Below are 19,545 nucleotides of genomic sequence, written 5' to 3' on the forward strand. Positions count from 1 at the left end.
TGCAAAATATAGTACGTAACTGTACACAGACATCAAATAGCATTAAAATATCATAAAAGCTTGTATTCCAGTTCCAGTCTGTCAGTCTGTCAGTCAGACAGTCAGACAGTCAGCCAGAGCCTCTGACGGCTCTGCTGCTGCAGCTGCCGAGTCCTCCACATCTTGGAAAGTCAGAAAATGATTATTATTTATATGGAGATAAATCTGTTTCCAGACTGTGGTCATTTCACCTCAGACGTGCAGTACCTTCCTGCATTCTGTCAGGTACCATTCCCTAACTTGGAAAATGTTCGACTTTCAGAGTTGACAAAGTGCTCCTGAACGCAGCATCATTTCAGTGTTGGACTACACTTCTCACACTGTGGTGGTTTTCAGGGTACTGTTCAAGTAAAATATGCATTTAGCACTGGGCCACTGGGTGTCAGACTGGTCCTCTGTTCAGTGTGTCCACCTGGACGCTGGAGCGGCTAAATGGTTCAGTCAGGAGTTTTATATCATTTACACCTGTGTTTTTATGTCCTGTGTTTTATATGAGTTTGGATAAAGAGGGGGGGCAGAGGCAGACAAACACAAGGCAGTGACTCAACCTACTGATCCAGGACCAGATCTGACACACACCCTTTATAATGCTAATTAGATAACTGTAAATTCTCAAATAGAATCAGGCAGCCGAGAAATAGAGGGAGTAACTCAACAAAAAGACTGAGGGGAAAATGAACTTGAATTGAATCCTGTCAAACTAAAAATGTCCACACACAAAAACAGATCATAACACTACACTGTTCGACAAGGGTGTCTTGGACGTTCAAGATGATTTAAAGCTACTAACACTGCAAATGATGCTAAAACTGCCAAGGGGTCCGTTTCCCCACAATAAATCAATGTAAAGAATGAAGTGAAGTATTTTTGGGACACCTCAGTATCAACACACAGCAGCAGCCTCGTGTTAACACTGCTCCTGAGTGACAACTAATGTCATTTATACATAACTTGATTTAGGTTCAAAACTTTCTATAAATTTAGATTGTGAATGATTGACACCTTTGCCTGGTTGTAAGTTGAATCCTGCATGTTTTGCACTTCTCACTGATTAATTCATGAATTCCCACTGATTTCACCTGGCTGCAGGGCTGAGCTGATGCACTGATACATTGAAGTTTCACAATAAAACAACAGACAGGAGAGGAACTATACTGTTAGAAGTGTTTAAATGTAAAACAGACTAAAGCTGTTTTTTTGTTTTGTTTTTAAAATGAGAAATAAAGTCCCTGCTCTTCCTTCATCTGAGATAAAACAGAACCCCCTCTTCTATTTGAGAAAATACAGTAACTGGGTTAAACTCACCATCAACCACCGGGTAAATAAACCAGAAAGGCTCAATATCTATATCATAGTAGTCTTACACTGAGCTTTGTGCACATGCACAGTCATAGACAATCAGAGTCATTGACACACTGATGTGGCTGGAGATGAGTTCACGCGTCTGTCAGTGAGTCTCGATGACGACCGGCTCAAACACACCCGGCGTTCCTCTGAGAAAACACAAACACGGCGTCATTCAGACAGAGCGATGAGTCGGTAAACAGACATGTTGCGACATAGACGTGTACTGTACCTGTTGGCCAGCGTCCCACTGAGGGCTGTGGTCCCATCCTTACTGACAAACAGTCTCAAGTTGCTGTCTGAGGGCAGAGGAACAGAGGAGGAGGAGTTCAGACAGTGATGCACATTGGTCCTGCTGAAACTTAAGAGAAACTCTGTCCAACCTTCGTTGTTGCTGCTGTCAGAGAAGTTCTGACTCTGGATGATCTTCTCCACGATGTCGTCCGCGTCGATGCGAGTGTCCTCCACACAGCTGTGCTGCCTCTGCACAGTGTCCTTCTTCCTCCTGATGTTGGATGAGACACAGCGACAACACCAACAAGGACAGTTTCAGATCTGATACACAGCGACACTCAGCAGCAGCAGCTGAAGGCAGATGAAGTCTCTGCTTTATACAATCATCATATTACAATCACTGGTTTTCTCACTGCCAACAAATCCTATTAACGTCTCACATTTGTCATGAAAAAGCTGTTGATGCCACATTATCATATTTCACTTTATTCATCATAACATGTGCATGTTTGACTTGTATTCTAAAATCATCACATCTAATTTTTAATTTTATTTCAGTGTTATTGTTTCTTTTCATTCTTTCTGTACAGTGACATGCAAAGATTTGGACACCCCTGGTCAAAATTTCTGTCAACATGAACAGTTCAGCAAGTGGAAGATGAAATGATCTCCAAAAGGCAAAAAGTTAAACATGAAACACTCTTTTTCAATATTTTAAGCAGTATCAGTATATTGTTTATGTTTTCTACAGTTTAAGAGTGAAAAGGGGAAACAAAGCAGCACTGTGCAAAAGAATGGGAAACCCAGGAGACTGTAATGTCCCTCTTGTATTGAAGCCCCGACATGAGAAATTGTTCCGAAAAAAAAATTACTATATTTTAAGCTTGTTTGTAGCAGAAGCTCCCAGTGTCAAATCTCGCGTGATTTGCACTGACCGGCGGAACAATTTCTGATGTCGGGGCTTCAATACAAGAGGGACATTACAGACGAGCAGTATGGAGGTATTTGGATGTTTTTTGGTGTGTCTTTTTGGACGAAGAAAAGTGGTCTCCATTCACAACCATTATTATAGACGAATACTGCTGCGCGGAACCCCCCGTAAGTCAGAGAAGGCACGGAGGAATTTTCCCAGCCCTTAGTCGACATGAGGGTGAGTAGATAATGAGAATGAAATTTGAATTTTGGGTGAACTATCCCTTTAAACATTGAACTGTTGATAGAAAGACCCTCAACAGTCCCCATAGACTCTCATGTTAAAATATCCAACAGTCCAGCCTGGTACAATACAATTTTGTCTCTATAGCTAACTTCTTCCTGCATAACAACCGTTTATAGAAAGCACCTGTTAACAGTTTATTAAGGTTTTAAGTCACAGATAACTGGGGGCGTGGTCACTTTGTGTGACAGGAGGTTGTCATCATAGTTGGCTAGCTGTCGGCTCAGCGCCACCCCAGCTGATTCAGTCGTGACCCCTACACACCATCTGGTTGACAGCTGGATGTCGGAGAGCGGTGAGGCATCTGTGTTTGGTTTGCACTTGGAGCAGGCTCATCAAGTTGTGTTGCATCATAGTTTATACAGGCTTGATTCTTTAGTCTTTAGGTGACTCAAGACCACGGGGTGGGCTGATACACTTTTATTTCTATCCACCTGTTTCCAAATGTCAAAAACGTAAGCCGGTTTTGCTCTTCTGGTGGAATTGTATGTTACGTTTCCATGGTTTCAGTAGTCGCGGTAAATGCATTGAAAATTCATGGAAAATCTGTAAAACGCATGGATCATCACACCAGCTTTTAACAATGGATATCACACAAATGGACATCCATTGTTACGTAAAAACCGCAACTATGACAACTACTGAAACCATGGTAACGTAAACATACAATTCCACCGGAAGAACAAAACCGGCTTACGTTTTTGACATTTTGAAACTTGTGGATAGCCGCTCCAGAGATGATGGAGAGGACATGAAGCTTCTCTGCCTCACGGATGGAAATAAACTTCACTTTGAACGTCTGAGATTTAAAGATTTACATCAGTGTTACATCCTGAAACTCCTCTCAGACCGTCACAGTGGCACACATCCAGGACAGGGAGCGGCTCAGGTGTGTGTGTGTGTGCATACCTGGAGGACCTGTTGGACATGAGGGCGGCTGCAGAGGGCGGGGGGGGCCTCTCTGGCTTGGTAGGAGTTGCTTGTCTGTGATGCTCGGTGGGGGTGGAGGGAGGCGGCTGGGCGGGGTGGGCGGCGCCACCACAGGAGGTGCTGCTGCTGGAGGAGGCGTTTCTATGGTGACTGAGGTCAGTCAGGCTGGAGCAGCGAGAGTGACCTGTGCTGTAGCCTGGAGGAGCAGAGGAGAGTTATCTGATGATGTGCAGCAGATGTCACTGTGTCTCTGTGGCCAAAAGTTAAACCACAACAGAGAATAAAGCATAAAGACTGTGTGTGACGGACGGACAGAGCTGCAGTTATTTATGTCTCTCTCTCTCTCTCTCTCTCTCTCTCTCTTTTCTTCTTTCTGCTCTTGATTAATTTTCATTATTTTCTTCTCTTTCTTCCTTCCTCTCTCCTCAGGGGTTCGAGGTCTGCAGTGGATCACAGTCCTGTTGTAGAGACGGACTGACTGCAGGATGTCTGATGATACAAACTGTTTCTCAGTACAGAGAATACCATGAGTTTCAACTCTAGACTCCTGAGGACACAGGACTATTTACTGCTACTCAGCTTGGGGCAGGATACCGGACAGTGCTGTAACAAACTATCTAATATACAAATATATATATATCTGTAATATCTATTAAAATAAAAATCTAACAAAACTTTTTTTTTGAAGTGTGCGTTTTCAGTTATAGCTTATTGAGATGTGTTGATGTGCTGTAGTCGTATTTGATAGTGTATTACTGACATCATGTATTTGTAGCTTCATCTTCTCAGACTAACGAGCAGGAACAAATACCATATTTAAAATCAGGAGACTTCCGGTGAGCGTTTCAAGATGGCGACATAGGTAGAAAGCTCTCCCGATCAATTTAATAGGAAAACCCACCAAACTACGAATATTGCTATCACAAGAAACTAATATGACTTAGAATGAGTGGGACAAGAAGCAAGAAAAAGACGCGGGGAAATAAAAATCAGGAAAACAAAATGCAAGACGAAGAGAAGGGGAAAGAAACAACGAACAACATGACAGCTAACGTTAGCATGGAGGAATCCGGCAGTGAAGAGGAGAGCCTCACAACGACCAAAGCCATTCAAAACTTAAGCAAAGACATTCAAAACATGTATAGAGAATTCAAGCGAGATCATATTTAAAATCAGATCAAATTTCCAATGGGCCTATTCCAGTGTTTACATACATAACAACACAACAGACACAGAGTCACCAGTTAAATGCCAACAGGCTACAGAGACACTTTTAGTTTTAGTAGTTTTAGATCAGACCTTATGATCTAGTAATCAGTCAGGACACATCCTTCTTATGTTTGGTTTTTTTAAGTATATTTTTGGGTGCTTTTTGCCTTTAATTGATAGTATAGTTGAGAGAAACAGGAAATGGGGAGGCAGAGAGAGGGGGAATGACATGCAGCAAAGGCCCCCAGATTCAGGATTTGAACCGAGGCCGGCTGCAGCGAGGACCACAGCACCTGCACACAGGTGGGCCACTCAACCCATCCAGCCATGCAGCGCCCCAACTGATATTGTGGTTTGGTGGTGCACATTAATAACCACAAACCAGATAACCTATAATCAGAGATGGGAATAACGGCGTTGTAAAATAACAGCGTTACAAACGGCGTTACTTTTTTCAGTAATGAGTAATCAAAAAACTCACTGTTTCCTCCGTTATAACCCTGTTATACATCATAACTGACAATAAAATGATTAATTAAGTTCATTTTGTCTTCTCATATACTATATTAGTTATATTTTTCTTGTGTTCAGACAATGAAATCAAGAATGATGTTACCTGGCAAGCAGATAACATCATTCTTGATTTCATTGTCTGAACACAGGAAAAATATAACTAACGGACAATAAAATGCTTAAGACTCAAGAAGTCCCGTCACAAAATAATACACTAGTTAAAGTGTACGTTACATACACATTTTTTTCAGTCCATCAACTAGTTGGACAAAAGACGTTTATCTGGAACTAACTCACTGCAGTATTCCTCCGCACAGGCAGGCTCCGTGACGCTGCGGAATACTGAGTGAGTTGGGAGGTTATGGGGGCGAGTCCAAGTAATTTTATTTTATTTTAAAAAAGTAACAAAATAGTTATTTTTTGGGGAAAGTAACTAGCAACAATAACTAATTCCTTTTTAAAAGTAACCTGCCCAACACTGCCTATGGTACTGAGAGAACCATAGCAACACTATAGTGCTCTCAGAGCTTTGAGGATATCTGAGGCTATTGGTCAGTTATGAACATTTCCCATTGAAGCCTCATGGAGCCTCTGGATGATGCACAGTAGCACTGCACTGCATTCACCACAGGTCAGATCTGGAGTCAGCGCTCTCACAGCGCCTCCCTCCCCGCTCTCGGCAGGAGGAAGTAAGACGTGTGAAGGCAGCAGGAGGAAACGAGCAGCTCTGACCTGATATCTTGCTGTGCTGACTGGCGTAGCTGGAGCTGCGGAAGTGACCAGTGTGAAAGACCTCGTCTGGGCTGGAGACACTCTCCCCCTCCTCGGGCAGCCCTGCAGTCCGGACAAGGTCAATACGATACATACTGAATGAATGAGTGTCATCAAGTGTGATGCGATCACCCTGTAGTCGCCGATTCATCTGCTGAAGCTGAGCTGTTACCTGAGCTCCGTACTGATGACTGTCGGGGTTTGAAGGCGCGGGCTCCCTCCTTGATGCCCCCTAGTGGCTGCACTGTGGCGTCGGTGCTCTCTCCCTTACAGTCCAGCTGCAGGGTGGGGTCCTGGTCCCCCGTGGAGATAGATTTGGCTGTGCTTGGGGGCCTGGAGGTCAAAACAAAGGACAGAAAGTATTTCAAAAAGTTTGTTTTTTAAACCAAAGGAAAATATACTGTGAGGTTAGAGTCACAGAAGCAGAAAACAACAGTGTCTGTGTTACAGCTGTGCAAGAAATGTTATTGTAGACAGACTGAAAACCCAAAGAGGAACTCACGTTTTAAAGCAGGGATCCCCAGACAGGAGAGTCATGCCAATCGTCACCTGTAAAAAACATACATGTGTTAATCAACTTTAGTGCTAATCAGTGTGTTTGTGTGGGTGTGTGTGGGTGTGTGTGTCATGCCTTGAGGATAGAGTTGTCCTGTCTTGTGTTTTTGGTGTCGTAACCCTCCAGGATGCAGCAGCGAACTGTGGAGCCGGATCCAGCAAACTCTGCAATATTCAGATCAGCGAAACCTAACTGGAGACACCAAAAACAATACAGATAGTTTTAGGTTAAAACCAGTGAATCAGGTGAGACCTCCGTCAACCTTCTCACTCATTATATCTGCAGTGATTCCCTCCTGAGAGGCCACAGTGTGTGTGTTAGTGCTGGTTTCTTAACTCGTTGTTTCCATTATTGTTCCTATTAATTTACTCTCCTTCATCTGTGCTTCCAGTGGATGTAAAAAGGTCATTCAATTTTTTGCTGTTGTTGATTGTTATTTTCATCCTACAAAGCTCATTCATCTGAGACTCATTAGAAGGATTTCTATTCAACTGCCTCACTCACACTCCAGCTGATGATATAGGGTTATTCATAGGACTTCATTATAATAAAGCTTCATTTTTCTGGATGAGGCTCAGCATGATGACGTCCTGATTCTTGGTCCCGTCTCCTGTGACCTGACTGACTGGAAACAACCATGACCAACCAGAGCAGCATCTCACTGACTCACAGGTCTGGAGCCAGACTCCTCCTCCTCCTCCTCCTCCTCCTCCTCATGCTTCTTCTACTCCTCCTCCTCCTCCTCCTCCTCCTTCTTCTTCTTCAACAACTCCTTCTCCTCCTCCTTGTCTTTCTCTTTCTTCTTCTTCTTTTACTCCTTCTTCTTCTCCTTCTCCTTCTCCTCCTCCTTCTTCCTCTACTACTTGTTCTCCTCCTCTTACTTCTTCTTCATCTCCTTCTTCTCCTCCTCCTCCTCATCTTTCTCCTTCTTCTCCTCCTTCTTCCTCTACTACTCGTTCTCCTCCTCTTACTGCTTCTTCATCTCCTTCTTCTCCTCCTCCTCCTCATCTTTCTCCTTCTTTTACTCCTTCCTCTCCTCCTTCTTCTTCCTCTACTACTCGTTCTCCTCCTCTTACTTCTTCTTCATCTCCTTCTTCTCCTCCTCCTCCTTCTTCCTCTACTACTCCTTCTCCTCCTCTTACTTCTTCTTCATCTCCTTCTTCTCCTCCTCCATCTTCCTCTACTACTCCTTCTCCTTCTCCTCTTACTTCTTCTTCATCTCCTTCTTCTCCTCCTCCATCTTCCTCTACTACTCCTTCTCCTTCTCCTCTTACTTCTTCTTCATCTCCTTCTTCTCCTCCTCCTCCTCCTCATCTTTCTCCTTATTCTTCTTTTACTCCTTCTCCTCCTCCTCCTCCTCCTTCTTCTTCAACTCATTCTTCCTCCTCCTCCTCCTCCTCATCATCATGTTGTTGACTGTAATGTGTGCTGCAGCCTGTAGGCGTCACTGGCTTTAGCTCCACTCTCAGTCTGGTTAATCATACACCATCAGCCTCTCTGGCTGTGAAGCACATTGTATCAACACGTTACAAATTCACCCATTAAATACCATTCTTAAACCGTCCTGCTGCGCCTTAGTGGGTTTACACATATTAAGAAAAACAGTTTAAACCTGATAACTTTGGTACAAAGAGGGGATTAGTTACTCATGGTAGCGCCAGTACAGAAACAGGCCTGAGGCAACAACACACTGAACACACAGCGGAGCACCTGGAGGAACCATGTGATTCACCTGAGCCTGAATCACCCCTGTGACCAGGTGAGAGGTGACCGAGCAGCAACACTTTATCACAGCTGCAAACAGCTGATACTTCAAAAGACAAGATGTTGACATGGTTGGTGTTTAACAGGTTTTTACCATCAGTGACTGTAAATCTCCAGTGGACAGAGGAAGCAGCTCTTTATGAGCTCACACCGAGCCGAGCTGGTTAAACATTAGCGTTGATATATTTAAAGCAGCTGCTCTTCACATCATCAGAGAATTAACTCACCTTTGAGAAGGTTTTTCCTCCTTTCAGCTCCTGGAAAAAACAGAGAGTGATAAACTGTGAGATGCGGGGCTCAGCACCAGTAACAGACAAGCGAGGAGAGGGGGCTGCTGGGATTTGTAGTTCACCTTGCGTACAGAGATCCTGCAGAAGCACGGGTCCAAGACGCCGGTGATTGGGTTGGCGCTCATTTTACACACAAAGGAAAACTTCTTCCTCCATCGAACACAGTTCTGCTGCACCTCCTCCCTGCAGACACACACACACACACACACACACACAGGTTAGATTATCTGGAAGGCACATACACAGGTAAACGCTACGTCTACAGGTGTAAACAAAGAGCTCAACAACCCCTGAGACATAATAATGCTAATGATAATCCTCTGCATGTTCCTTGGGGTCTGTCTACCTCCGGGGCCCCTGCAGCCTGAGGCTCCTCCTGCTCCGTTCACTGGGGCCCCGTGGTTGCATCCTTTCCTGGGAGATGAACCAGGTCAACAGACTGCATCACATTTCATCAGACTGAAGCAGTGGCGGACTGGCAATCGGGAGCGCTGAGACATTTCCCGATGGCCTGTCCGCCGACCTGCCCACCGACCTGGCCCACTTGGCGATCGATCACCGAGAGTCTGGACCAACTGGCACGGCTCCGGTTCCGCTTGATTTTTAAATAAACTGTCGTGTGGCTCATTAGGCTATCCGCCTCTCTGAAGCTCACACTGAGCAGGAACAATAGGGAAAAGACAAACACCCCCTCCTCTCTCGTTCAGAATTGCCTGCCATATTCCTAGGGAGTTTTAGAGGGCTCATACATACAGTAGCCATAAGGTCAATATTCACCTAGATTACTTGTTGGATAGTCCCATTTTTTTTAAATTTTATAAACTGGATACCTCTTAAACCAGATGCAGTGGTCAAATGTATAAGTGGTCTGGTTCCTGTTACATTAAAAATAGGATTGGTCTCAAGTTTAGGTGGATGGTGTGGTGCAACCTGCCATCCACCTAAACATTTAAAGGGACTACGAGGAGTTTCAGAAAGCAAAGTGTTTTAACACTACATTTCCCATGAGCCTCTGCACACACGGTGAAATTCTTGGACCGGCGCAAGACGGACAAAAGCGAAAACATTTGCTAAGAATGTTTTCATTGATCAAGAACGAAAGTCGGAGGTTCGAAGACGATCAGATACCGTCGTAGTTCTGTCCATAAACGATGTCAACTAGCGATCCGGCGGCGTTATTCCCATGACCCGCTGGGCAGTGTCGGGGAAACCGAACTGGGAAATGCTGGGTGGGTCGACCACTAAATAATAATATCAAAATAACGATAAAGGCAAAACAATATATTTATTGAAAATGGACCCATTAACAAGTGGGTAATGTAGATTCATCCACATTAATATGCGACACTTTTATAACCAAAAGCAAACTTCTCGGGGTCTATTTAACTGCATAATGCAGTTAACATAATTTCAGTTTATGTGATTTGAGTACAGATTAGGCCTATTTACCCAGGGGGCAAAATCCCAGTTTTTTTAAAAACGGACACGGAGCGTTGTAAAAGGTTTGACACCAGAAATGATATCTAGGAACTTCAAGGATTAAAACCTGGGTGGACAACCCGGTCAACTAGCTGCTGGAAAGCTACAGGGGGCCAAGACCCCTTTCTTGGGTCATTTTGCTGGCGAAATGATGTAAATGCAATTTGGCAGAGAGAATCTTGACACATAGGGGTCATAAGCTTCCATCTGAGTCCAAGATAGCCTTTCTACTAGCTACTGGAAAGCTACAGGCTGTCTCCAAACAATGCAACACCTATTGTGAAAAACTCCATGTTAACTGGCATGATCAGAAAACATCTATTTCTGGTCTCCCCAAAGTGAACAGATAGATAGAGAAGACCGTTGGCCACAGCAAGTGGGGCTTTTGAGATAGAAAGGCTATCTTGGACTCAAATGGAAGCTTATGAATTAAGGAAATTTTCTATATACATGTTAGGCATAGATATTCTCCATAAAGTGCTGAAAAATAATAATTTTCATGAGAATTTGTCAGGCGAACAGTACTTTTTTTTGTCTTTTTTGGGATGTTGAGGGTGATATCTTAGGATCGAGTTGCAACACACCCCAGAATCTTTTTTTCATGCCTCCCCCTATGTGTCAAGATACTCTCTGCCAAATTTTATAGTTGTATGACTATTTATGCCATTGTAGTACCTAAATATTTGCATTTACATCATTTCGCCAGCAAAATGACCCAAGAAAGGGGTCTTGGCCCCCTGTAGCTTTCCAGCAGCTAGTTGACCGGGTTGTCCACCCAGGTTTTAATCCTTGAAGTTCCTAGATATCATTTCTGGTGTCAAACCTTTTACAACGCTCCGTGTCCGTTTTTTTGCTTTGCCCCCTGGGTAATTGCAGCAGAACAGAAACGTTTCTTCTGTAGGGAAAACAAACAGAAAAAGGTGCGTGTACTGGGGGCAAATGTTATTCAGTTGACGTGTCAACAAAGTGAGGACGGCGTGCAATTGAAGTGAAGCCTTTGCTCTATTATTTTGCACTCTAACAGCAGTAGGCACCAACCTAACTCAGTCTTGGTGGTTTGCGTGAATCGGGTGGTGGTGGCCTGGGATGGTATCAGATTTCAGGATTAAATTATTATCCCCATCCCCTGAACAGAATAATATGAATCTGAGGTGTAATCTGATCAAACTATGGATGATTCATGGTCTCTATTGGGGTGTTGTGATCCTGTGAAGCTGAAGCTCAAGAGACATGTGAAAGTCAGGAAACTACCTCACAGCAGAAAGGCCTCAAAGGTCACATTAACATACATCTACATAAACATGGGGAATGATATCGATCACAGGCTGAACCTCCGCCTCTGGGTAGAAAACATGAAGTCTGTGCAGTGTGAGGGTCCAGATGATCTCATCTGTGACACATCAGACCGAGCTCAGGGGTTTTCCACTGACTGTGCAGATTGAAAACAGACTTGGTGTTTGCCTGCATGTAGTGCGGTGCTGGACATCTCCCCTCTGCTTGTCTCTGATGATTTTTATGGTGCACTGAGCAGATCTGATAAAGTACTATACGTGAAGCTGCAGGCAGTTTGTATTAAGATTGTATTATTTCTTGACAAGGCTGAACTGGTGATGAACTCCTCCCCTGCAAGGATTTATCACTGCCTGTGCATCAGATGCCATTAAGTCACATTACTCCTGTATGCAAAGCAGTGGGAGGCCGGTTGAAGGAGGTTTTTTGCAGATTTCTTCATATCTGCACAAAACTGGTTCAGGAAACATCTTGAAATACTCAGTGGACTGGTGCCATTTACATGTGGCTGAGACGTCATGTGAAATGTGTTTTTATTCTGTTCATCATGAAAATGTCTAGACATGTTTTTATAGGTGACTTATGCATGTCACACATTATAAGCACTGCCCTGTACCTTCCCTGAACTGTTTTCTTTCTCATAACAAACATATTTTAAAGGTGTTCAGAAACGAAAACTGAATTTAATCCCACTATGGGTCTTAAAATTCACTCATCTATCAGATGATGTAGCCCAAACTTTGTGCAAAATTCTATCTTTCAGTAAATCTGGGGTGAATGGGTTTTTTTTTCCCGCTTTGGATAATGCAGGTGCGCAAATTATGCATCACGTTGCTCATGATTCATCAGCCAATGATACTGTATCAGGATCCGTCAATCAAAAGTCTGAGAAAAACCAGGAAGCTCTGACGCAAGTAGTGGTTAGGGACTCGTCCACCACCACCAACACAAAACTCTCCTCCGTCCTCTACTCCACTCTCCTCCTCCAGATCCCTGCGGTCCATCACTTAGCCTAGCTAGCTAAGGTCGCAAGGTCGTATCTAGCCTATCTAGCTAACAGTAAACTAAGCTAAACACACACGCACACACCGAGCTGGACAGCATCCAATCAAATTCCTTCAAAACACTGTGTCCCGCCCGGTCCCGCCGCAAACATTGAATTTCCCGCCCGCTCGATAACACCCAATCAAATTTGTTTTCCTTACTCCTGTAAACTTGTGTAAACTTGTGGAAGGACAAACAGGACAAACGGCCATTTCTGAACACCTTTAAAGAATTACAGTTTCCAGGCTTTTATTTTGATTAAAGAGAGTGAAGATCAAGAGGAAAATTCAGGACCTGGCTGCATCAAACCTGGTTTTGTCCTTTTTTCTGTTTTCATGTTCCTGTTAGCCTGGGGGCGCATACGTCAGTCCGACTGCCCACAAGTCCGACGGCTCATTTCTCCGACTACCCATCCTACAGTGTTAAGGTTAGGTTTAGGGTAAGGTTAAGGGTTAGGGCTACTTAAGTCGGAGAAGTGGGAGGTCGGACTGATGGACGCAAAAATAAAGAAATGTACGGTCGGAGTCGGAGAAATGGGTGGTCGGAGAAATGGGTAGTCGGACAGACGTCATGCGCCCGTTAGCCTGTGGCTACATGGGACACTTTCAGATTAATGGTCCTTACTGTTTTATTAAAACATTGTCACTGACTGTGTGATATTTGACACCTGGTGTCATAGGGAGTGTTGGCACTGCGGCAGAGGAGCAAGTTCTCAATAACTCATGTATAATATAATAACAAACTATATCAAGCAGGAAAGGGTACTTTGTCTGTGTGACCGAGTGTGACCGACGTTGTTCTGTGACTTGCCCTGAGCGGGTTTCAAACCCAGGTCTCCCGCAGCGCAGGCAACGGTGCTAACCGTTTCGCCAAGAGGCCAATGGCCACTTGGCAAGTGGGTTAGCACGTCTTTTATGGGTGAGTGAGTTTAACTTCAGTAGCGCTAACCGCCACACGCTGTCATTTCTCCTTACTGGTACCTCGTGACTGTGGCTATACCCGCGGACCTCCGTTACTTCAGTATAACATGCTGAGAAGAATATATTATGTTGAAAAAAATGGAGCTCCTCCATGGACACTAAATATCACTTGGTTATGTCGAGTAGCACATTAGAGGACAGGGATCTTTATCTACAATGTGATCTATTGATTCCCATTAAGCTGGCCTGCTCTCCCTGTACATGGCTCATCCTGCCCACCAGAAGCTGCCTTCATCAGCTCCTCTTGACTCAACTATCCACATTTACATGTTTTTCCATATTCCATGTTGTAAACAGTTTTCTTCTCTGTACATAAAACATCTATTGGACGTCTGCCCGTCCTGAGTGAGGGATCCCTCCTCTGTCTCTCAACCTGAGGTTTCTCCAATTTTTTTCCCTGTTAAGGGTTTTCCTGGAGTTTTTCCACAGTCGATGTGAGGCTCTAAGGGCAGAGGATGTTGTAATGATGATGTATTACCCTTTGAGACAAACTGTTTGTAAACAGGGCTTCACATATAAACTTGCCTTGCCTTGCCTTATCCTTGCTGGAACAAATCCCTGCTGACATGAGGGTGAGGGTGGGGTACAGGCCACCAGCACAGGGCTGACATATACAGACAAACAACTTCATTCAGACCTATGTGAAATTTATTTGTGCATGTCTCTGGTAGGAGGAACCTGACGAATGCAGAGAGCAGCCACATCGGGCTTGTGCAGGGAAATGAACCCAGAACCTTCTTGCTAACAGGCAACGCTGCACCACCATGCCGCCCAGGATGTGCTGTTGTGGTGAAGATGCAGCCGAGTCTGAAGGCAAAGCTTTTGATTTACCGATCGATCTTTGAGCTCTGGCTCGTGGCCAAGAGAATGAGACTGCAGACACTAATGAGTTTCCTCTGCAGAGTGTCTGGGCTCAGCTTTATAAAGACAGAGAGAGAGGATGAGGAGCTCTGACATCCAGAGGAAGCTCAGTCACCGCTGCTGCTTCATGTTGAAAGAAGACATTTGAACTTGTCAGGCCAAGGAACCATGGGCTTCCAGTGGAGGTCTTCTAAAAAAAATAATAACTTCAATTCATATAGCTCCTTTCAAAACACCCAAAGTTGCTTTACAGTGAAAAAAAGGAGAGAACTAAATGACTAATTAGGAAAGGTCAGGGAGAAAAAGGTGATTCTAGGGCTGATTTGAAAGAGTTGGGGCGTGGTGGATTTCAGGAGGTTGTTTGTCTGGTAGCAGGTCACCTACCACACACATAAAGACAATCTGAGATTCTCCTGTAGTGTGTGTGGTGTGCTAAAATAGAGCTCCCAAATTAATTATAATTAATTATAATTATTAATAAACAACAACGTTTCGAGCACCTATGGGTCTTCTTCAGGCACATCTGAAATTGAATGTAACCAAAAAGAAGCGAGCTGACTGAAGAACACCTAGCACAACAAACTAGTGTGGCTACTGTCTCCATTGGCTACCATTAACAAAGTACGTCAGATCACGTTTGATCACGTGAGATTTGAGGTGTGGGGGACGAGATTCTGTGTCATCACAAATCTTTATGGTGTGGTGTGCTGTATTTGGAATATCGTAGCACACCACACACAACACAATCAAAACTGTTCAATCAAAGATTTTTTATCTTCATGTGTAGGGTCTTGAGATTTAGAAACTCTGTGTGTACCAGTTGGGGCAACCCAGAACACACTGGAGAGTCTGGTTTGGGAAGGAATCTCAGGATGCCCCAGGAGCTGGAAATCATTCCTAAAAAGAGGAACGACTATACTTTGTGTGACCTGCTCCCGCCACGACCCCACCCTGGGTAAGTGGTGGATGGAATGTGAGGAAGTGGAAGTGGCGGCGACCTACACGTTATCTAGATGGGGAGACTGACAAGTACAATTCTTTACTTGTCAGTTTGGGCACAACAACTACAAATACTCAACTTTCAATGTTGCAAAGTGGAGGCAGGAAACAGCCTGGAGCTCAAAGCGCCAAAATAAAGGCTGAAAAAGGGGCGTGTGGTGGTTGTTTGTGGAATCTGGGATGTCAAAGACGCGAGGTCCACACCCCTCCCTCTGTCTACAAACCTTCAAATAATTCTTTCTCCTGAAAGTTGATGAATAATGAGCAAAGGTAAAGTAAAGGTGAGGTGTTCCAGCTCATACCACAGCGGTATCACCAGGGAAATAAAGTCACCGTGGTTTTACTAAACCTTCCAACATTACACACTCAGACCATCAGTGTGCCGGGCTTGTCTTGACTTGGCTCTTAAACACTGATGTTATCTGCTCCAGCTCAGCTCATGTTAGAGGAAACACTCAGAGACACACACAGCCCTGCTGCCTCACTGATCACAGATAGTCCCACATGCTGCTTCTGTGGAATTCTGTGGAGTGAGATGTCACGATGTGGGAAGAGTGGTAGACCTGGTAGACCGGCCCCACAGCACAGTCACCTTAAACCGGCTGCTTTCATTTGTTTTATTATGTACAAGCATGTATAGACTAAAACAACACTATCACACTGTAGTTTTAAGAAGATTCATATTGTGCTGACAATGAAACTAATACAGCAGCAAACAACCCTGGATTACACTTAAGTAATAGATTTCAACTCGGCTTAACTACTAACCGGGCACGGCGCCAGGACTTCAGTTTTGGATGGGCCAGAATAATTTTGGATGGGCCACTTAATACAGAAATTAATACTAACATGTGTGGAGTTGGATTTGATTCCTGCTTGACTCATTTGTCTCTATATTGCGTTGAAAGCACACACCATTTCTGTTGAGACAAGCTTTCACAGCGGGGTGCTCCGCTCTCTCTCCCGTTAAAAGTTAATCTAGCTCACCCAGCGGACCTCTCTCTCGCTCTCTCTCTCTTAGGTGTTTAACGCAGACTGTATGCTGGGCAAAAGCCTGAATAAAATGCACAAAAAGACCAATCAAATTAGAAATGCTTTTTTAATACACCATTTTTTTTCATTACCTTTCTTTTTTTATATATAAAGGGGGACATTTTTTAGTCTTTATTCTGAATTTAAATGTTAATTTTAATAATTAAAATAAAAGTGAAGAAATTTTTTTTAGGATGGGCTCAGGTCTATTAGGCCCACCCATAACACCACACAGTACAAATGTTAATACAATGAGCTTTAAAACTAAAAAAAGTTTCTTCAGTTTCTGTCACCTTTGCAAAGCACCAAGTAAGGACAGCACAGCTGAGACACAGAGTGGAAGTCTCATAGCACAGAACGTCTCATTTTGGTTCAGCTGTAATGGTTTGTGATGGTTATGATGGTATATGGTACAACATCAGATGGCTGACTTCACTGCTCAGTTATAGATTTGGCCACTATGTTAATCCATTACTAAAGACGAAAATGCTAGGCTTAGGTGGGATCTGGGGTTCACAGGTGCACATCCTGAGGGCAGGACAGACAGGAGGCCCAGAGGACTGGGCTGTACAGGAAGCTGGTCCCAAGAGGCTGGACAGACTAGGAGGGAAGCTGCAGTAGATTCAATCAGCCTGGATGAGATAAGAGTCTCAAAGGAGGTTGAGATGGAGACCTGAAGACTGGGTCTCAACCATCAGTCTGGCCACGGACTGGGAACCAGGGACAGGAGTTGGACTGGCCACCGACAGAACAAGAAGAGCAAGTATCACGTTTACTGTGACCTAAACTGAACAGCTGAACATTTGATGTGTTGCGATACAGTCAGATTCTTCTCCTTTGTCTCTCACATCTTTTGACCTCATGATGGTTTTCATTGAGACATGGTTAGGAAAGGAGATCGTTTGGACTTTTTGATCTCAGCCTAACAATACAAGAAAGTCCGGAGGGGTGACAGGTGAAACTGGAGCAGAAAGTAAAACGACCAACGGACAGACAAAGTAAGCTACTTCAAAATAAAACAGGCAAAAATAACACACGTGGCATTAACATCCTCACTTCTCCACTCTACATGCAAATGAACATGACACTGTTCCTGTTTTTACTAGTTAATCTGACTATGACAATAAGAGGGGAAGGGAGGGGTCAACATCAATGAGCTGTTGATGTTGTCATGGTAGCATGAGGAGGGAAACAGTGACAATATTTTCCGATTATGATCCGACTGTGATGTTTGGGACCGTGTGGGCGGGGCAAATGCTTTTTGTGATTCAAATATTGGCTCACTCTGATTGGTGCACAGAAGCAGGTGACGTCACATGTTTTCCACCTGAGCCCCGCCCACTTCAAACTAAAGAACAGAAATGAAGCGCTCATTTGTCATGTGAAAAAGAGGCAGCAGATCACCTTCACCTGTGTTTTATTCAACTTTTTTCTTTTTTTTCTCCCCTCATACCAGAAGGCGACCTGTGTGTTACTCTGACAACACACCTGAGAGACACACAAACGGTCAGACAGGTTCTGCCACTTCTTTTCTTACAGCCCAACCTACCTCCACAAACACACCATTGTACGACAGGTAGACACAAGCACGGCCTCTCTTTCTCATCCCATGCTGGAGGGTCAGCGCCTCCACGGGACTGTTCATACGAAGTCTGGCTTACTGACAAACACATGCTCAGTTAGTCACATTTAAACAGAAATAATTGTGAGATGGTTCTTCTGTGATTGCACAAAAACAGAGCTAATAAAATGTTGACATCCTGAACAGGAGCCCAAACCCTCCAAACCCCCTCAGCAGGTCTGTAGACACAGATCACTGATGACTCGGAGCTCTCCGTGGGACTGGACCACTCCACGTTTTCCCAGAAGACGCTCTCAGATTAAGGCATGTCTCTGCAGTCGGTGTGATGTGACCTCACCGAGGTGAATCACATCTACAAAATCTACAAAACTGAGACTCAACCTCATAGTTCTCGGACTCTCCAGCGTCAGTGTTCACATCATCACTGTCATTCAGTGCTGATTCCCAGAACAGGATGATTCAAACTCATTCAGATACTTCAGGGGATTCTACCATGACAACAACAGCTGTTGTGTTTCATCCTCCACTGATACAGTAGATACCTTTGCTGGCCCCTGTATCTGTATGTAAACAGCATCATCCTGTGCCTGCAGGAGTGTAACACTAACTCCACCCACTCCCACATCTGCTTTGTCTGCAAATTAGGGCTGCAACAACGAATCGATAAAATCGATAAAAATCGATTATTAAATTCGTTGGCAACGAATTTGATTATCGATTCGTTGGGTAGCGATTAACTTGGCCCAGAGCCAGGGAAAAAAGGAAATATTTCTTATTTTTACCCGTGTCCAAAACAGTCAGCAGCATTTCCGTTTACATCGCGTTCCTGGCGGCCAGCCAGTTTCATTCATTTGCATCATGTAAAAAAAAAAGAGGTGTTTTTAGCGGCGGCAACAGCCGTGTTTCTGATCAACCGGACCTGTGTTGTCCGGTTCCACCGCGTTGTTTACTCCCAACGTCCAACGTTACTCCCACACGGACACGGTCCGCGCGGCTCGGACGCGGTGTGTCACGGACATGGTCACGGACTGTCTGGAGTCTGGACCGGTGGTCTGGACTCGGTACGAGCAGCGGAGAGGCTTCACTGTCTCCTCTGTCAGCCTCTCCTGTCAGGACGCTAACGCTAAAGCTAACGTTAGCTAAATCTTTTTTCTTTTTTTTCACACAATGTAAATGAATGAAGCAGCTGGCCGCGAGGAACGCGATGCAGACGGAAATATTATGGATTATAAAACTGTTGGAGTTTGATGACTGCTGCTGCTGACTGATTTAGACACCTGGAGTAAAGGTAAGAAATATTTCTTAGAGGTTTGATCAGCTGTTCCTCTGCTCAGAGCTCGGTGTGTGGAGGACTCAGATTAGAGATTTGATGATCATTTACCCGTCTTATTTTATGGTGGTGGGCGCTATTA

General features: G+C 44.3%; 1 protein-coding gene across 1 annotated transcript in view; it reads right to left on the reverse strand.

Moving 5' to 3' along the window:
* Positions 1–1,229: 1,229 nt before the first annotated feature.
* eeig1b (estrogen-induced osteoclastogenesis regulator 1b) overlaps positions 1,230–19,545 on the reverse strand; it is a 28,074-nt gene continuing 9,758 nt past the window's right edge. Inside the window, exons 3-12 of the mRNA XM_085794075.1 lie at positions 8,929–9,049; positions 8,804–8,833; positions 6,888–7,004; positions 6,759–6,805; positions 6,429–6,589; positions 6,218–6,319; positions 3,743–3,959; positions 1,767–1,888; positions 1,616–1,682; positions 1,230–1,532 (exon numbers count right to left, since the gene is read on the reverse strand). Of these exons, the coding sequence (XP_085650201.1) occupies positions 1,487–1,532; positions 1,616–1,682; positions 1,767–1,888; positions 3,743–3,959; positions 6,218–6,319; positions 6,429–6,589; positions 6,759–6,805; positions 6,888–7,004; positions 8,804–8,833; positions 8,929–9,049 (1,030 nt within the window). The 3' untranslated portion in view covers positions 1,230–1,486. The remainder of the gene's footprint in view (positions 1,533–1,615; positions 1,683–1,766; positions 1,889–3,742; positions 3,960–6,217; positions 6,320–6,428; positions 6,590–6,758; positions 6,806–6,887; positions 7,005–8,803; positions 8,834–8,928; positions 9,050–19,545) is intronic.

This window comes from Trachurus japonicus, chromosome 12, assembly GCF_045865225.1.
Source record: "Trachurus japonicus isolate A0001 chromosome 12, Traja_1.0".
Lineage (NCBI taxonomy): Eukaryota > Metazoa > Chordata > Actinopteri > Carangiformes > Carangidae > Trachurus > Trachurus japonicus.